This window comes from Dipteris shenzhenensis, chromosome 20 (assembly GCF_047967505.1).
Source record: "Dipteris shenzhenensis isolate YYH24624 ecotype China chromosome 20, Dip_SZ_1.0, whole genome shotgun sequence".
Lineage (NCBI taxonomy): Eukaryota > Viridiplantae > Streptophyta > Polypodiopsida > Gleicheniales > Dipteridaceae > Dipteris > Dipteris shenzhenensis.
The window spans coordinates 6588552-6606532 of NC_141615.1; the positions used below are offsets into that span (position 1 = coordinate 6588552).

Below are 17981 nucleotides of genomic sequence, written 5' to 3' on the forward strand. Positions count from 1 at the left end.
TGAGTAAATATTGCATCATGTTCGTTGTGAATAGTACTTTTGTATGCCTGATGCCTTCTCTCCCATGTTTGTGCTAGTTGTTTCCTCATTTCAAAGGCATCTCTTAAGGTTGAGCACCGAGAACAATTACAACCCTAGGATTGGCAAGGCCTCAAATGATAGCATAGTATAACCTCGACATAGGATTGGTGAGGCCTCAACTAATAGCATAGTATAACCTCACATAGAGTGTGATAGAGCCTTAATAATTAAGTAGGGCTATGTGATCCATGAGGAAAAATGTGTATTCCCTTGCAATATGAAATCAAATATTGAAAAGAAATGCAAGCATAGGATATGCCAATGCATTTACAATGCATAAGCCTTTAAGGTAATAGAAATTAAAAGAAGGGCAGGTACAATGGGGTCTAGAGACAAGCATGCAAGCATACGCATAGTGGTTAGGAGTAAGGCAATGCCTAAGCAAACAACTCCAATGCTTGATAGCAATGCATAGAGTTCTAATGCAAAGAGAACCCCATTCAAACTACCCAAAGTAGAAGTGCAGTTTGCTGCCAGAGCATTAACCAAGACCATGTGAGTTCAAAAAAACCATGAAACACACATCTAGCTACATTTAACGTTTTTTTCTTATCTCTTATACTTGAGGATCATATTTGGTTAACCAGCAACATGCTAGACAAACAAGGTGTCATGTTCCAATCTCATCCAAAAGTAAAAGTGGTAAATGAATTGCACTTTTTGAAGCACATTGGAGTCAGCAAGTAGCCTCATATCAATGAAAAGTAATACAACTAGTTAATACAACCCTCTACCTATCAAACTATCGAGAAGTTTTAATCCTTCATTGGAACCTCAGATCACATAGGTCCAAAAGGCATAAGTGAGCAACTCAATGAGCCACTGACCAGCTCTCAACATGGTATCCACAATTGATACCTGTATAAACCTATACCTTCCAAATCACCATCCAATAAACATATTAACCCATTTAGTTGGATCAACATCCCATCAGCATATCTCCAACACCTCCTAACCCCATCACATGAATCATGAACCAACATCACATGCCCTCATCATCTAATAAGGAACATCTAGTAATCTGAATTCCAATAATTATCATATTTGTAACATCTCTTATGGCATTTTCCATCGCATCTCTCATGTGTGTGCAAGTGCATTAGGGGACCATGCATGGCTCCATCCTAGCTCCATCCCAAGAAACATCTGTGTGAATGCCCAAAAAAGAAAATGTAAGCGCATACCACCCATGTTGGAAGTTGGAACTTGTGCCAAAAAAACAAATGGAGAGATTCCTAATACATAAACTGGGTGCAAGTGCACCTAGTAGTATGAATCCCATTCTTGTGAAATGCATCTACTCTTCCCTTTAGGTAGAACTGGGGGTACCATGAGGGAAGACCCCCATGTATCATACAATACTTGCAAGCAACAAACATCAAATTAACCCAAATGGTTAAAAGGGGGAAGAAGGTTTCCTAGTAATGATCATGTTATCATTGCAGATTCTTAGGATTAACAATCATGTTATCATTGCATATTCTTAGGATTTGAGACTGTTTTAGAAGGAAAATAGAATATATGCATTGAACTTATCATAAGGCTAGACCAAATGTTCTATCTTTTCAAGAAGAAAGAAGATGTGGTCGATGCCTTTTGGAGGGATGTGATGTATGATTGGTTTGAATGTTTCATGAATTGTGTAAAGCGGCCACCACCATCATGATCAATGAGATTATTAAGGGTAAGGAGTGTATCAAGGATAGTTCATGGGCTTTTGTGGCTCTTGAGACTGACATTAAGGGTTTGGATTTTAAGGTGATCTCTATGTATACTTCAAATGGCTCAAAGGAGAGTGGCATGAGCTAAAAGATAAAAGTTCAAGGTGAGAAGGGCCATTCGCTGGTGATTTGAAGACGATTGGAAGGGAGGACATAACCATGTCATAGAAAGAAATAGCAATGCTCATTAGAGATTAAGATTTGAGACAAGCTAGTGGAGTCCTTGGATTTGGTGAGTAGTATTGAGGTAGACCTTGATGTTATGGGTGGGTTTTTATAAAATGTTAAACGAATAGGGGATAGATTTAGACCAAGTAGAATTGACAAGTTTTATACATCTAAGGGTGGATAGTGGAGGAAGAAGCTCCCCATGTGTCAAGAGCTATTCTCTTTTTTTTTAAATTCCCACTTCGTTCTTTCAAGTTCAATCATAGATTCCTAAGGGATGCAAAGTTTTGTAGGTGAATTTCCAAAAATTTCTAGTTTAGGGAAAGAATCTATTGTAAGAAACCTTGGAAAAGAACATCCATTGAGATTGAAGCATTAGAGCTATGGTCAATTTGGATGTCAAGTGGGACAAGAATCATAGGGCAAGGCAAAAGAGAGAAACTAGAGGGGATTAAACAAGGGTTGTGTGAGAGGCTCAAAGAAAACTTTAAAGACCAGTACCTAGCTACTACCCTAGTGAAAGGGGAAGGACTTTAATTAGGGGAGGCGGAGAATTTAGACCAGTACCTAGCTACTACCCTAAAGACCAGTACCTAGCTACTACCCTAGTGAAAGGGGAAGGACTTTAATTAGGGGACGCGGAGAATTTAGAGGTCACCTAAGGCCGAGTGCTCCTAGCAATATTTTCTGAACTATCAAGCATAAAGACCCATAGGTACCTAGGTAGCTACTACATATACGAGGGGCTCGAAGAAAACCATAATTGGAGGAGGAATTGGTAAAGAGAAAATACATCTAGTCCCGGATGATTTCTCCTAGCTCTATTTTCTAGACCATCAAGCACAAATACAAAAGGATGATTGCTCCTAGCTCTATTTTCTAAACCATCAAGCACAAATACAAAAGGGAATTGATTGACAGGGTGCACATGGTCAAACTCTTTAGATAAAGCTAAGGATGGTCATGGGTACTCTCTCGAAGCATGATGCAATGTGGGAGACGAATTGTCATATGGTTCTCTACTTTGTAAAAGGGAGGGTTTTTATAATTGACAAGTCTTCTATTGTTAGTTTGTTCAGTGAACAAAAACTTAAGGAAGCTCTTATCATTTTGAATCACAGATATCAATAGAATTCTATTTGGGATTTTGATAGGATGAAAATGGTGAATCATGCCTATTCCATGGGTACTATCTTTGACAATGTGAATGTAGGTCCTCTAAAATTGTTTCCCAAAAGAAAGAATAAATTTTCTAGCCCTATACTATGCATCTGAAACCAAGGAAATTTATATACAATTTGGATTTGATCTAGATAAGCACATGGAACTTGGGGGACCTTTAGGTAACAAGCTTTGATGGGGAATGTTGCTACAATTTCATACCTAAATCCCAACATTGTTAATAGGTATTCCACTCAAGAAGCCAATAAGGTAAGGTTTTTTCTTTCTTGTTTGCTCTAGCAATAATGTATTTAATTTCTATGAAAAATGGGACCATGAAGGGATAAGCCTCTGGCAAGCAATAAGCTCTTCAACTCTTTTCCAAATGACATTATAACTAAGGTTGGACCAATACTATGTCAATGAAATGGATAAGTAGCAGCATTGTCTTTAGCTACCATGGTGCCCCCTTGGGACTGGATGGTACTATAAATCAAAGGTTAGCTCATTCATCCACAAATTTGAGGAGAAATGCAAGCTTGGCAAGGGGTGAAATGCTAGAGTCTCACAGATCCAACTTGTAGTAGCAACATCCACACTTTGTAGCATCCTCACATAATTTTAGCAAGAGTCAATGGTGAAGGCTGATAAAATGTTCATAAGGCTAACATGAGTTGAAGAGCTTTTAAAAAAAAGGAATCACAAGGTGGGAAGCCCTTTAGTAATAAGACAGGCTGACAAGTTAATGTTATTTCCCCTCAAAGGCAACAGCTTGAATTTGATTGTTGGGTTCCTATAAGACACTCGATGGAGTGGTTGGGTGGTCAACTCGAAAGGGTGTTACAAGTGACACAAGTATACTTGAAATCTCGATGGGGAAGGGCTATTTGCAAGGAGGGTGAGCTCTTGGCTATCATTGATTTGGCCATGGCCAAACAATTTTCGAAGGGTATCACAAGTTGGGAGCAAATTTGGGATAAGTGGAAAGCTAACTATCTAGTACCATGACACATTGAGGAGGAAATTTGAACTACATTTTAAGGACTTACAATTGATTACTCAAAAGATAGAGATTGTTGGTGAAGGACAACAAATTAATTATATAGTCAATGGCTCATGGAAGATGAACCAACAATCACTAGTAATAGAATCAACTATCAAATTTGTTAGTTCCTAGGTTAATTGCAAAATGGAAGGGGAGGAGTTCAATCGTGGAAACTTTCCAATGAAAGGGTGCCTAGCCCAGTGGATGACTCAAAAAGTTCTTTGCATAAGGTTACCAATGGATGACAGTGATCATGTGTCTTGATCATGCTTTGCTATCCCATGTGTAGAAAGTGATTAGATGGGCTTATCATGCAATTAAGCTAAAAGGTAGCCCAATGGATGACGTTACCAAGGATGACAATGATCATGTGTCTTGATCATGCTTTGCTATAGGAGTTTTGTCCCATGTGTAGAAAGTGATTAGATGGGCTTATCATGCAATTAAGCTAAAAGGGAATTAAAGAGTTATTCTTTTGGGTACGAGGGACAGATAGTCTTCTATGGATTGGCCTCCTAACAACTTAGGTTATGGTTAAGCTACAATGATCCTACTCAAGGTGTATTTGAAGGATAGTTCTTCCCACCTTAGATGGAAGTTGAATGTGTTATAGCAATGTTGCCCACAAGTAATGTCTCTTTTTCCCATCAAACCTCTCTTCTTATTAGTCTATTTTACCAAGGTTGACTACCCTTCTAATAAATATTTGAAGGGCATCATCCTTTCATTGTTTCCTATTTAACTTTTGTCTATCGTTGGTCGTGTGCCTTTACTTCTAAAAACAAGTATGCTATCAAAACTTAAAGAAGTTTCGATCACTCATTTTCATTGTGATATTTGAGGATTCCGTACAATAAAATGCTCATTTAATACAATCAAACAATTATGCCACCTTTGCATTAAAGCATTGATGTCTTTTAAAAGTACAAACTATGTCAAGTCTACCCATGACAATGACAAATGCCCCTAAAAATCATTTAGGAATTGTCATCATCATTTTCAAACTTTAAACTCATCGGACCAAACGCCAACCCAATTTTGAATTTGCAATGAAGCAATCAAAATCAATATGTATTTATGAAATTGGAAAATTGATGGAGCAATGCAACTTAATCAAGGACTTTTTGCATAGACAATGATTCTTAATATTTTGAGTCTCAATATGGCCTCTACTACTTGAAATTAGATATGCTGATCTAAGATCTATCACATTATCAAATAAAGTAACTTTGGTGTGTTCTCATAATTTCGCTGTGAAAATGTTTCGCTGGTCATTATCAGCACCCATGAGACCAAGGTATAGGATAATTTTTAATCCAAATTATTTATTTATTAAACTTATGCATTAATTAGTCTTAACCTTAGTATATATTTTAGACCATCTGCATTTCTAACACTTTAGATTGAAGCAAATTTGTATATTACCTCAAGTTTATGGGTATGGAATAACTCAAGTACTAAAGATACGAAAGACAGAAACTTTACACGAGTCTTACAAAATAATGACGTTTGTGATACACTTCCATTGCCTAAGCATATTTAGAATGCAAATGCATACAATTTCTTCTGGCCTGAGAGAAAGCGTGAATATAAATAGACCAACCAAGAGTTCACAGCCCACTGATTACATCGTTGATGTTGGCACACAAACCAAAATTATTTAGCAGGAAGTCCACATGTGCTTACACCATCACCCTTGTTACGTGTAGTGACACCAAATGGCTACATGAGCCTAATAATAGCACCAAATACTGCATCTCAATTGCCCCTTCAAACTGCAACTGAGTGTGGATGCACATAACTACATAACAAGGAAATACAAATGCCGTGAGTAGTGACAAAGGATATAAAATGACCAATTGCTTCTTCAGCTCCTGCATTTATAGCTAGGCTGTTCACAACAAAAACCATTAATCCTCCCGGAAAGCCTTATACTGCAGCTGCAACAAGGGCTATCCTGGCATGAGTGAAGGCCCCAGTCATTGCTCCAAGCTGCAGCTTTTCACTCGGCCCAAATGCTAACCTATACCTGCAAAATCACCCATAATTTCACCAATCAGGAGGTTAGGGAAACATGAGAGAGGAGAACATCAAATGTGAGGGACTTGCATAAATTTGTACCTGAGGCTTAAAATGCTCACAAACATCTCAGGAGCCACACTACATGCCTTTTCGATGCTATGCATTAGCATCACCAAGTATTTCATCATTACATCAATGCTTTGGAGTTGTTTGGCACCACTCCTTAGCAGAGTGAAGATCATATGGGTGAGATATGGGCTTGTTTCTCCCCTATATCAGCAGAATGGCAGAGGTTCGCCACAATCAAAAGATAGTTTGCTCTATGGTGGACTAACCTTCGTGCTGGGAATGGTTATTCTTCCAACAAACTTCACGACTACGCAGATTGTCAATTGAGCTCAGCTTTTGAGTCTGTTTTGGGAGGTCCACCTTCACAAGTGTTATTTGCCCTCTATATTTAGTGGGAGGAGTTTTGAGTTTGAAGCCAAACTAATGTGGCACGATGAAGATATGCCCTGCTGATGCAGGATATTCGCTGTCTGCTTGGTCAAGGCAGACTTCACAACCGAGATGCAATTGGACACCAGCTGTCTAGTAACCTGAGGGATCATCATTTGTGTTCAAGTAGTAGTATAAAGGGTTTAAGAGTCCCAATCACATCTTTCAAAGGCATTCCTGTATTGGAAGGCTTCCCCAAGAAAAGAGCACCTCTGCTCTGGATAGGTATAAAGATTCAGAGAGAATCTCTATATTCTATAAAAATTCATGAGATCTCCCTTTGATGTTGTAACAAATTGGACAGTTGACTATGAAGTGCTCCTTGCACTCCCATCTTTCCATGGAAGATACATCGTGATCCACGGGATGGCCAATGATTGCATATCTGTAAGTGCAACAAGGGACCAGGAGAGCGTAGAGCTGATCCAATCCAGGCAGGCTGACACAGATCTGGAAGAAAACCAAGCTGCTGATCAGTGTTTTCAGGGCCTGTTTCAAGGGGATCTGAGGCAGAAGGTGTAGGGGACTGTTCGGGGCAGTCTGTCCTAGGCGTGGACGGCACAACAGCCTAAGGAGCTGTTTCAGAGCAGTTTTCTCCAGGGCATGGACTGGCATGGGGAAAGGAACACTTGGAGAAGGCAGCAAGGTAGCCTCTTCTCTCTCACCAGGTGGACAAGCGCGACAGCACAAACTATGCCCACTGGAAGCGAACATGAAGTTATGGTTCATTCACAAAGGGCTGTGGGAGATTGTGCAGGGATTCAAGAGAAAGTCTGAGCAATCATGGATCTCCATCCATTGGGATGCAGACCACAAGGATGCCTTTCTGGAAGAATTACAAGACTGGAAGGAGCATCATTCCAAGGCGGATTCTGCTATGGTGCGGACCATTTCGAAAGAGGTCTCTCCAGCAGTGCAGACCTTGACCAGTGCCTCAGAGAGGTGTGGTCCAAATTGGAGGATCTCAATGCATGGGCTTCATCCATGAGGGCTGTCACCCTGCAAAGGCAACTCTACTGTCTAGATTCCCCCAAATGCAACCCTTCCTAATGAAGGTGAAGGTCATTCACAACCATCTTGCTATTAGTCCTTTATCTTCGTCTCAGCTGGCTGCCCTGATTCTCACCAGACTCCCATCAGAATACACGATGGTCTCTCGAGCATTGCGGTGCCAGGTCATGACAAGTCCCCTAGATTTGAATTATCTATGCTGCCCTCTTCTCGAGGAGGAATTGGTTGTGTTATCTCAGGGCAAGATGAAGAAGTCCTCCAATTGCGATGAGGCATGTGCAGCAGGACCCAAGAAAGGAAGGCAAAGGTGTTAGCATGCGGGAAGAGAGGGTATCTGGACTAGTTGGTGGCCTGTTTTAGGTGGGCAGGAACATGCTAACCTGACCCATGGTCAAGGCTGTGTTGGGGCCCAGTTTGGGCTCCCACCAGGTCAAGTTACCCGACCTGACTGGTCAGGTCTACCCAACCTAACATGGCCCTCCTTTCCACAATTATTTAAGTCTAACATTGGAGGTCACTTGGAGTTGTTCTCCTCACCAGCCCCTTGGCTGTAATTGTATCCCTAGATCTAAACCGTTGCTATTGCCTATTTCTCTGTGTCAACCTCTCTGTCTATCTTTCTCCTGTATGCTCCCGCACATGCACAACTTTCACATAGGTATTGTTGTGTATCCTCATCCACCTGCCAGATGGTGTTAAAGTCATAAGGATCTCCCCATTGGACAAGGATTTTTGTCACAAGTCGGCAGCGGGTTTCTTGCTGATGGTGATGCAATATCGCTATTGCACTTTACTCGTGTGATCCCGAACTTGTAAAAGAATGCCATGCCTATCTTGGACTAATTGATCAAACTTGATCAGCAAGGGCTACTCGCAAAGTTAGTTGATACCAAAGGAGTGTGCCTATATGCTACGAAAATAGGAGTTAAGTTGAACCCCGGTTAAGTGTTATGTCGCAGAGTTTCTTCGACGACTTGATTCAGATGTTCCGTCTGTCCATCAGTTTCTGGATGTTAAGCAAAAATGAAAAGCAAAGCTGTTCCCAAGGACTGAAAGAGTAATGTCTAAAACAATGAAGAGTCGAGTGACATCAAGAACTTGACCACTTTTCTTGCAAGCAATGCAAAAATATCAGAATCTGGACATTGCCTCAAGAGCATCGTGGTAAGGTGGTGATGAAATCCATAGCAATGCTCTCCCATCATTTCGTAGAAGCAGCTAAGGGCTGGAGAAGGCCAAGAGAAGCTTTCTGCTTGCCTTTATTTCCTGACAAGAAAGGCAACGTAGCCCTCCAATAGACATCATTTTTCATCTGAGGCTAATAATAAGTGGCACTGAGGAATATGCATATAAATACCAAGATGATCTGCATAGGGTACAGCATGATGTTCCTTAAGCAGAAGTCTATGATTATCCTAGTCATGGGGTGCACACAAAGGCGATCTAGGTAATACCAAACATCACACAACCAATGAGCAAAGAAAACTTGTGAATCCGATGGGGAAGGTAGATCTTGGTGAAGAACTTTAATTTGGGTGCTGAAATCCAAAACTTACTCAATATCTGCAAGAGAGTTCACAATCTGCATTCGAATGGCAGAAGGCATATTGATAGAGAAAACGAACCTGCATAGAGAGCACATGGAATTAAATTTTATGAAGAATTGTGTATTAAGACATGAGAATCAACACAAAGGCACACTACTTACGGATGTAGCTCTCTAATCACGTCCACAAGTGCGAGTCCCTTCTTTGTCTTCAGCTCTGAAATTACTTTTTCTGAAGTCAAAGAGGACAATTCAAGTACAGACCACTCATATAAAGAAGAGACAAGACATTACTAGTCTATCAAGAAGAAATCCCTTATCTAAACTCAAGTATTCTATCAATAGTTTCTCCCAAAACAGTTTGTGGATGAAGCCTATCGAAGCTTATAACAAGAGATTTTGGGATGCATATCTACTGGTTTCTTCTTCTTCGAAAATCTCAGATGAGGTGCAGCTTCGAAAGTATTGGGCAGGATTACCACCCAAAGTAAGAACCTTCGTCAACATCCTGCCTAGCACAAAGATCCAAGATCTCATGCATTCAGCTTCACTTGGAGTTCACATGTACATCCTTCCTTTGAGAAAGTCAAGAAAGGGGGATCAAACAAGAAGAAAAAGGTACCTGAAGGAACGGGAAAGAAGTCTTCTATGCCACCTTGTTTCGAAAAGAAAGAGTCTCATCCTCAGAAGCCGAGGGGTGATCAAAGTCCTACAAAGGAAAGTCCAAGTTCAGTCCAGAGCAGATCGAGACCTTCCGAAAGGAAGCCAAGAGGGGCACCTGGCTGCCGATTGCCCCAGAAGGACCAGAAATTCTAAGGATCGGAAAAAGCCTAAAGACATCGGCAAGAGTCGTCCCTGTCGTACTAGGGAGAGTGGCTGATCCACAGGCCAGAGAACTTTCTGACCAGAAACTATTGATTTTGTACTTAATAGAAGTCTTTTCTTTGGAAAAGAAAATGGCAACAAATACTCACATAAGGGTTCCCAAGGGCAACCATATGTGAACTTAGCAGTCACATCAAAAAATCAGCTCATGCATTAGAAATAATTACAGAGAAAAAGTACAAGTCAACTTTTACCACAAGCTCCAAGCTACGAATATAAGCAAACAAACTCTTAGCAGCATCCACTACTGGACTAGCTTCTCAACATGCACGTGCCTTCCTATGTAGCAATACTGAAAAGAGCCATCTAGAAGACATGCAATAGCCATTCCTTCATTCATTGATTGAAGAGATTCAAAAGTACTAGAAAAATTTGAGAAGTTACAATTTATGAGGATACAATTATAAGCTCTTGTGAAGGGCTCATTAAGAAGCCAGTATGCTATTTGCTCGATGTCACGAGGCATTGGGCTACCAGTGCATAAATAAACTGCCTCTTCCATGATTTCTGGGCATGCCATGTGAGTAGACTGCACATTCAGCAAAACAAAACAAGAACATGACAAGAGGAAAGGGGTGCAATGTTGAAGTCAAAAGAATTACAATTTTTTTCAACAAACACATTAAAATTGTTACTGCGTGAGTGAGAGTGAAAGCTAGGAGTGATAGATCCTATAAGAGAGCTGAGAGATGACTGAAATATAGAGCTGAGAGTGAGCTGTGTAAAGCTGTAAAAGATAACTGAAAACAGCTGTTGAAACAGACCCCAAACCTTACTCCATTCACTGTCCCGACTCCCCGCTGATGCGCTGCGTGAACACCTTCCTAGAGGGCTGAACTGATGCCAAAGGCTGAGGCTGGTCAGAGGGCCACTAGGGGCCAGTGTCAGGCTGTTTAGAGGGGGCTGAGGAGGAGCTGTAGGAGGCTGAAGTGCTGGGAGAACTGAATGAGGAAGGAGGGCCTGGAGGCCCCCTATTTATAGGGCTTTTGGGGCTGGTTGGCTGGTCCCTTGGCCCCATAAAGGCAGCCCTAGGCCCCATAAATGGCAGCCTAGGGAGAGGTGCAGGATAGCCTATAAAAGCAGCCCTTCCCTTGCCATTCTCTTCACTTGTTCCAGTCCTGGGGGGGCCCAGAAAGGCTCCTATCCTAGGCTGGACCTAAACCTATTCCTAAACCTAAAATGGAAACACTACCCTACGCTTCTCCAGTGGGTACTAGTGAACAAGGACTGATCTTCCGACTTGACCTAAAACTGAGAGACCGACTTACGTAGCTTGTGCCTGACCGTCCCTAAACAAGGGCTCACAAAGGGGTCACAGCATACGAAAAAATCTCCTATTAGGGAACTATTACACACTTGTCGATGCAGCCAATGTGTCACTTTGCACCCAAGTGCAAGGGTGCATGTGACACTCACAAAAGTACTTCTATCAAACTTTTCGTCATGCACCATTCTAAAGAATTCGATGTGATTGGAAACTCCATACCTTACAAGAGAAAATCGAATATGTCATTTAGATCTATTGTTCTACAAAGATCCATCTTCAAACCTTGCTTTTGATGCATGGAATGAACAATGGAACATTCCTATTGTGAGCCCTCCATCAAATAAAAGATAAAATGGAAGATAAGAGTCCTCACAAGATATAAAACACTGTTTCCAAGGGAAACTCCCTGCAATCTAGTTTTCTAGCATCACTTCCGGATCACTAGTCTAAGCTGGCTTAATATAGTATTTGATGCATACTCTTCATATGTATTATGTTTAGCTTTTACTCTATGGGTGAACTACTTGGCCTAATCAGCCCATGTTTTTACAATTCTTGGACTTGCCTCTAAATCTCATAGTATTGCAGTTTACTGAATTGATAAGGAGGTCTGTTTGGCAGATCGCTACCAATTACTTAATATATAGTTAAATCTTCTAGTATCTCGAGAGGTAAAGACTTACGTAAGTCATGAAGGAAACTCATCGTTAAACTCTCTAAAATCCACAAAAATACTACCTCTATTTTCTTTTCAACTGACTCTTGGACATAAATCAAATTCAAGTACAGAGCTTTCTTTCAATCTTTATGTTCCTAAATATGATTCACCATTGGTATAAGACTCCATGTAGCTTCTGGAAGAATTATCTAGGATGTGAGAGAACAAACCAATTGTTTCTTTTCATAGATGCAAGTTATATGCGAGACAAAGAAAGCTCGTATGTCTCGGAGCTCAACCAAGGTGAAGGTATCACGTAAGCATAGCTGGATTTTTAGATGGTGTGCATGCTATGTCATGACTTTCTAATTAGGTAACAGATACAAAACATGGTGTACTCAACTACAGTAGACTACAGGCAGGTTTTACAAGTAGGGATGATGGCTTACTTGGCAATCTATGATGTATTCAGTTATTTGTATTAATCAACATATGGATAAATGGCTGTAGGTCTAGGCGATGGGAGCACATGCATGCATTGCATAAGAACCTTAAAAGGGTCTTCCTAAAGGATTTGTTACACCCAAAGCTAGAGGTAGGTTTTGCACATAAACATACCGAGCTACACATCACTCAACATATGGATTAATAATGTAGGTCTAGGCCATGGCTGCACTTGTGGGATTGCAGAAGAGCCTACCGAGAGCCTTAGTAGAAATATTTAATATACCCAAATCTGACATAAATACGAAGGACTCGTTCAATGGAAGGGTATTAATGGAACTGTATTCATTCTCTGAGAGCATTTATCTCTCTCTCTCTCTCCGCTACTGTCTTTGGTCCTGTGTTTCATATGTCCAATGGAAATGCATACTCTAATAAGCACACTCTATTCCATTAAAGAGCTGCACCTTGTTACAAAGGCCATTCCTGTATTCAATTTGCACCACTTAAATAAGTGTGGATCTAATATTACAAGGGTGCAATATTTGCCTCATATTGCACTAGTTTGTCACTTGTCAACATTGTAAAATTAGAGAAGCAGCATCACTACCATATTATTCTGCTCCAAGTCAGTATAGATTTGAGCAAAGGTAAGTTATTTAGTAATTGCATCCACCCTACTGTTTTGAGTTTCGTATAAGCAAAATTTAGCTACTCGTGCAGCCTACTGTAAAACATCATCAATAAAAAAACAAACTTGACTACTTACTTTGTTTATCATTCAACAACATTTACAAACAAACCTGCAGAATATTGAGTGCTTTTCTCATATCACCGTTACTTAGTCTCACTACAGCAGCAAGTCCCGCCTCTGTCACAGTGAGCCTGTTGACAAATGTATGAGGCTGCTGAGTGCTGGCCCAATCAACAGTGTCAAACAGTATAGAACTAGAAAAAACAATAATTGACTCAACAAAAGGCCTGTGTCACAAGGTGATTACCCTTCTTCTTTTATTACAAATCTCAAACGCTCCGTGACATTTTCTGCACCTAGTGGTGCAAATCTAAACCTTGTGCAACGAGACTGCAATGCGGGAATTATTTTGCTGACATAATTGCAGATAATACAAAATCGAGTGTTCTTGGTGTATTTCTCGATAACTGTCAAAAGGAAACAATGCATTAACGATTATGGTAATTATGATTAATGCATAGATCTTGAAGAAAAGAATGACACATAGCGAACCTACCCCTACGCAGAGAAAACTGTGCATCCTTCGTCATTGCATCTGCTTCATCCAATATGACTAGTTTCACATTCGTTCTTGCACTGCATAAAAGATCTATCATGAGACAATATCTAAAATGAAAGGGAGAACGCAAGGCAAGACCACACATGATCAGTGGCAACCAGATAACTGTGAATGAAAGAGAAAAAAAGGCAGAGAAAAGGTGCATCTGTAAATCAAAGTTCATAATCATGATATTAGGTCACACATCGCCTGAATCATGACTGCAAGCCCTCCGAAATATATCCAAAAACCTGTCATAACCAAATTACAGAGAAAAGGACCTTTGAAGAGCCCAGGCGATTGAGCACCAATGCTTGGCTCGGAACCCTGCACATTGAGGGCTACCACCCTCTACTGGTGGGACATAGCTCCTCATCCAAAAGACATTTGAGAACACTAGAAGTTGTATCTATTTATATATGAATGTGTCCTCTTGTGTTAAGGCAGGCTGGCTTTGATCTGTTCACTTGAATTTGCATTAGTAACATCTTTACAAGATCTAGAGCATACTCCTTCGCACCTTTCAAGAAAACCTTTGATGTGGACGTGGGCAGGCGCCCCTTTGCACCTATTGATCTAATCATGGCAACACCCCACTGCAAACATGTGATTTTGGACCTGTGCTATCCCATAATGGCCTACACGGACCTAATTTGACCTGTGTGCCAGTAGAAAATAGGCTGGGGACACTTCAGGCATCAACCATTTACAATGTAATGATATGGATAACAAAAGGTGTGCTCATCCACAAACAGCATAACCCCTCACCTCAAAAAGCATGCACATAAGAGAGCCTGCTGGCACTCAACTTCTGAAAAATTCTGACATGCAAGTGTGGCAACCACAATTCGTCACAGCCCTGATAATAATCGAATTATCAAGGAACAGCATGAGCAAGCATTACCATCAAGTGGAATCATGATTTTTCCCTCATCAATTTACACGGCGACCGGCCTTTGGGATATCCCACACATAATAATTATATCAAAGCTACCTTCAAAATCTTCAAGATTTGCCACTATTCTCGGCCCACCATTACCAACGTGTCAGATTTAGACACTTCTACATTGAATGTGGCCAACCAAGACCTTCATTTCTGCCATCATTGTATGCAGGAAGCCAGGCACAATAAAATTTGCACTCTAGCCTATGGATTTGTGTCCATTTAGCTTATGCATCATGGAACTTTTGGGCTGGTGCCTATCAAGAAGAGGATGAATCACAGGGGTTGCACAGGCTTGAGTTGAGTTTGTACCATAGCCTCGATCCTTGTGCAAGTGCCAAACATGCTGCTCTTAAGTATTTCAAGTGATTGGCAAGAGTCCGTGGCATAATGGGCATAGCTTCACACTCAAGCAGGCTATACTTGTGAGTGGCAGTTGTGCAAGCACGTCAGTATAATTCTTGAAAGGCCAGGAAAAGATGAAGATGCAGATTGTACACTGAGTGTACAACTGATGCAGACGATAATGCCTGAGTTCTAGCCACAAAGACATGAAATATAAGGTCATGCAAACAGGAACCCAAAGAATGGCACATCAATAATCATGCAAGTATCCAGCCAATTCTTTTGACTCCCTTGACGTTTCTGCTATTTAAAACAAAAGCCTAACCAAATCCAAAACACACCCAAAACTGATGCTCTGAGTGCTTGCAAAATCCTGTATTTGTTGCCGCACCACGTCGATGCCACGGTCGTCTGAGGCGTTAAGCTCTAAAATCATGTTTTGAAACTGATTTCCATATAACTTGCGAGCCACTGCTAGGATTGTCGATGTTTTCCCTGTACCCGGTGGACCGTATAAAAGCAGATGGGGCAGCCTATTCTCACCTGTCAACCTATCAACTGCACAAAGAAGCTGATGAGATCTCTCTCTCTCTCTCTCTCTCTCTCTCTCTCTCACACACACACATCATAAAATAGCCAACTGACACAAAACAACAGCTCCCAGCAGCCGAACACGGTCCAGAAGGCTGTAATAATCAAATTGTGCAAGATTTTACTAAGCCTTCCTTAGAGCGAAAATTGTGTATTTGACAGTACCAGAGTTGAGCAAGAGGCTACGCCGCTTACAAGAATTGCCCAGAGAAGAGAGTAAGCATAAAGGACACTCAACAATGCATGAAATCACTAGAGGAAACAAGGCAACTCACTCGTCTCTATGATGTCTTTGTGCGCGGCAACATCCGAAAGGGAAGTGGGACGATACTTCTCCACCCAAGGACCATCTCTGGCAGAAGAGCCATGCGATGTGGGCGATTTCGCTTTTCCCTTCTGGGCAGCTGTGAGCTTCGAAGGAGCCAATGTGTCCACGTCCATGGGAAGGACGCCTTCCATTCTTCCTGTATATACAGCCTACGCTTGTTGTATGATCAGCTGTTGCTGAGCTTGTATTGCACGAATGACTTAGGAGAGAAGGTGCGCGGGAAATAATTTGGGAACCCCAGCCTAGTGCACCCGGGTTCACACCCAGGTTCACACCACCGCGGCCCAGGATATTTCCGGAACGAGTTTCGATTGGCGCAGTTGAGGCGGCCCTTCCCCTCCTGTACCAACCAATGGGTTCATTCTACCTTTGCCAGACACCCCTATTGCAAGCCAGGCATTCGGTGGGCCTTACACACAAGAGAACCACCGTGCAAAAATTTTAGATAAACCCACCATTGTTCACAACAAGGCTGAACGATGTTCATTTGGCCTGCCTTACATCGTGATACCCTAGTAATCATCGAAGAGATGGGTGTGTCAGTGAATGGTCTGACCAAAATATAAAATTTGTTCCTTTGTCTGTGTGCGTTGCTGGTGATGATGTCCAGATGTGGTCTAAAGTAGTTCCATGGATTGTTGTGGCACAAGGATCAGTTGTTCCATTTCCCTTGTTGTCATGTATTCTTGGAGGCTTCTTTTCTGTTGCTATCATTGTTGTAGTCAATATTAAAGTCACCCACTGCTGCGCAAGTTTGGATTGCACTTGCAAGGTTTGCTTTTGTTTTTTGCAGTGCTGCAATGAGCCTCTGTGCGATGCATACGGTGACTTGTATACATTAATTATTGCTTGTTCTTTGTTGTCCTTTGTTTTAAGGATTGTGACGATGCACTCTGTACCGTTTGCCTTCATTTTTTTCGCATATTTAAGTTCGAAAGTGTTATCGTAGTATGTTGCGAGCCCCACTCCATCTGTTGTCCCAATCTGTTAATGTCGCCTCGTCGGCGCTTCTCGCGTTTGTTTCTTGCAAACATACTATGCTTGCGTTCAGCACATACGAGCATTGCAGGATTTCTTCTCTATGGCTACTAAATCCCCTTGTGCCTAGGCTAACTAGGTCCACCCTTGTACTGTCCTTCTTGCTCCATAGGTTCATGTCGTCGAGCTCCCACCAGCATTCTTTTTTCTGACGAGTGATCTCTCGCTGAGCCTTGGGTCCACTTTTATATTTTCCCGTTGTAAAGGGGCAAGGAGGTACAGGTTTGTTGGGTCCCTCGCCCTTGACGTTTAAACCTATGTAAGCAAGGCCATGTGCTTTTATGCCAGTAGGGTCGAATGCTAGCCTATGCATTGTTAAGCCTTGGGAACGGTGTATAGTTCTTGCTTATGTAAGCCGTGTAGGAAACTGTGTCCTACTTACACTGTTTAAAGAGTTGTTCCCTATTTGGAACTCTCTTGTTATTTGCAGTATTGGTGTCCATGATATTGGTGCATGGTCAAAAGCCTTGTGTTTCTAATTAGTGCATAAGCTTTTGCTCTTGTTGCCTCATCGAATAGTTTAATCCAAGCTATCGCTGGTTTGCTTTACTTGTCTTGACCCTGAAGACCCCATCTGCTCCGTTCACTATTCCGTCCTTTATGTCGAATTCCCTGAACAAATTTCCACAATCATGTCGGGTTTCATCCTCAATTGTTCATGCAAGCCTGTTGTTTTTCTCAAGACTGGAGGCATTTTGATCCTCTTGCTGCATGTTCTGTGTTTGTGGTCGATTGTCGTTAGAACATGCGGGTCCCCTTCAAATGTTTGGAAGTTGAGGTTGTTGTGCTCGTCCTTGGCTACGTTTGTGTAAAAAAGATGCGATGTCTCGCGCTTGTTTGGAATATGCATTGTTAAACTCCTTGAGCTCCTCATTTGTTTGCGCACCAACGCGGATTTTGTTCAACATTTCAAGGAAAGGCTCGTTGTTTTGTCTCA

At 41.4% G+C, this 17981-nt stretch overlaps 1 protein-coding gene across 1 annotated transcript; it reads right to left on the bottom strand.

The window, feature by feature from the left end:
• Positions 1-5689: 5689 nt before the first annotated feature.
• On the bottom strand, positions 5690-16381 carry RFC3 (replication factor C subunit 3). The gene is made up of 9 exons (XM_087391610.1): positions 15954-16381; positions 15429-15645; positions 13758-13837; positions 13509-13668; positions 13311-13392; positions 10538-10667; positions 9416-9479; positions 9264-9332; positions 5690-6205 (listed from the first exon to the last, which is right to left on the bottom strand). The coding sequence occupies exons 1-9, from the start codon at positions 16135-16137 to the stop codon at positions 6106-6108; spliced, it is 1086 nt and encodes a 361-aa protein (XP_087247736.1). The 5' UTR covers positions 16138-16381; the 3' UTR covers positions 5690-6105.
• Between the last annotated feature and the right edge of the window lie 1600 nt (positions 16382-17981).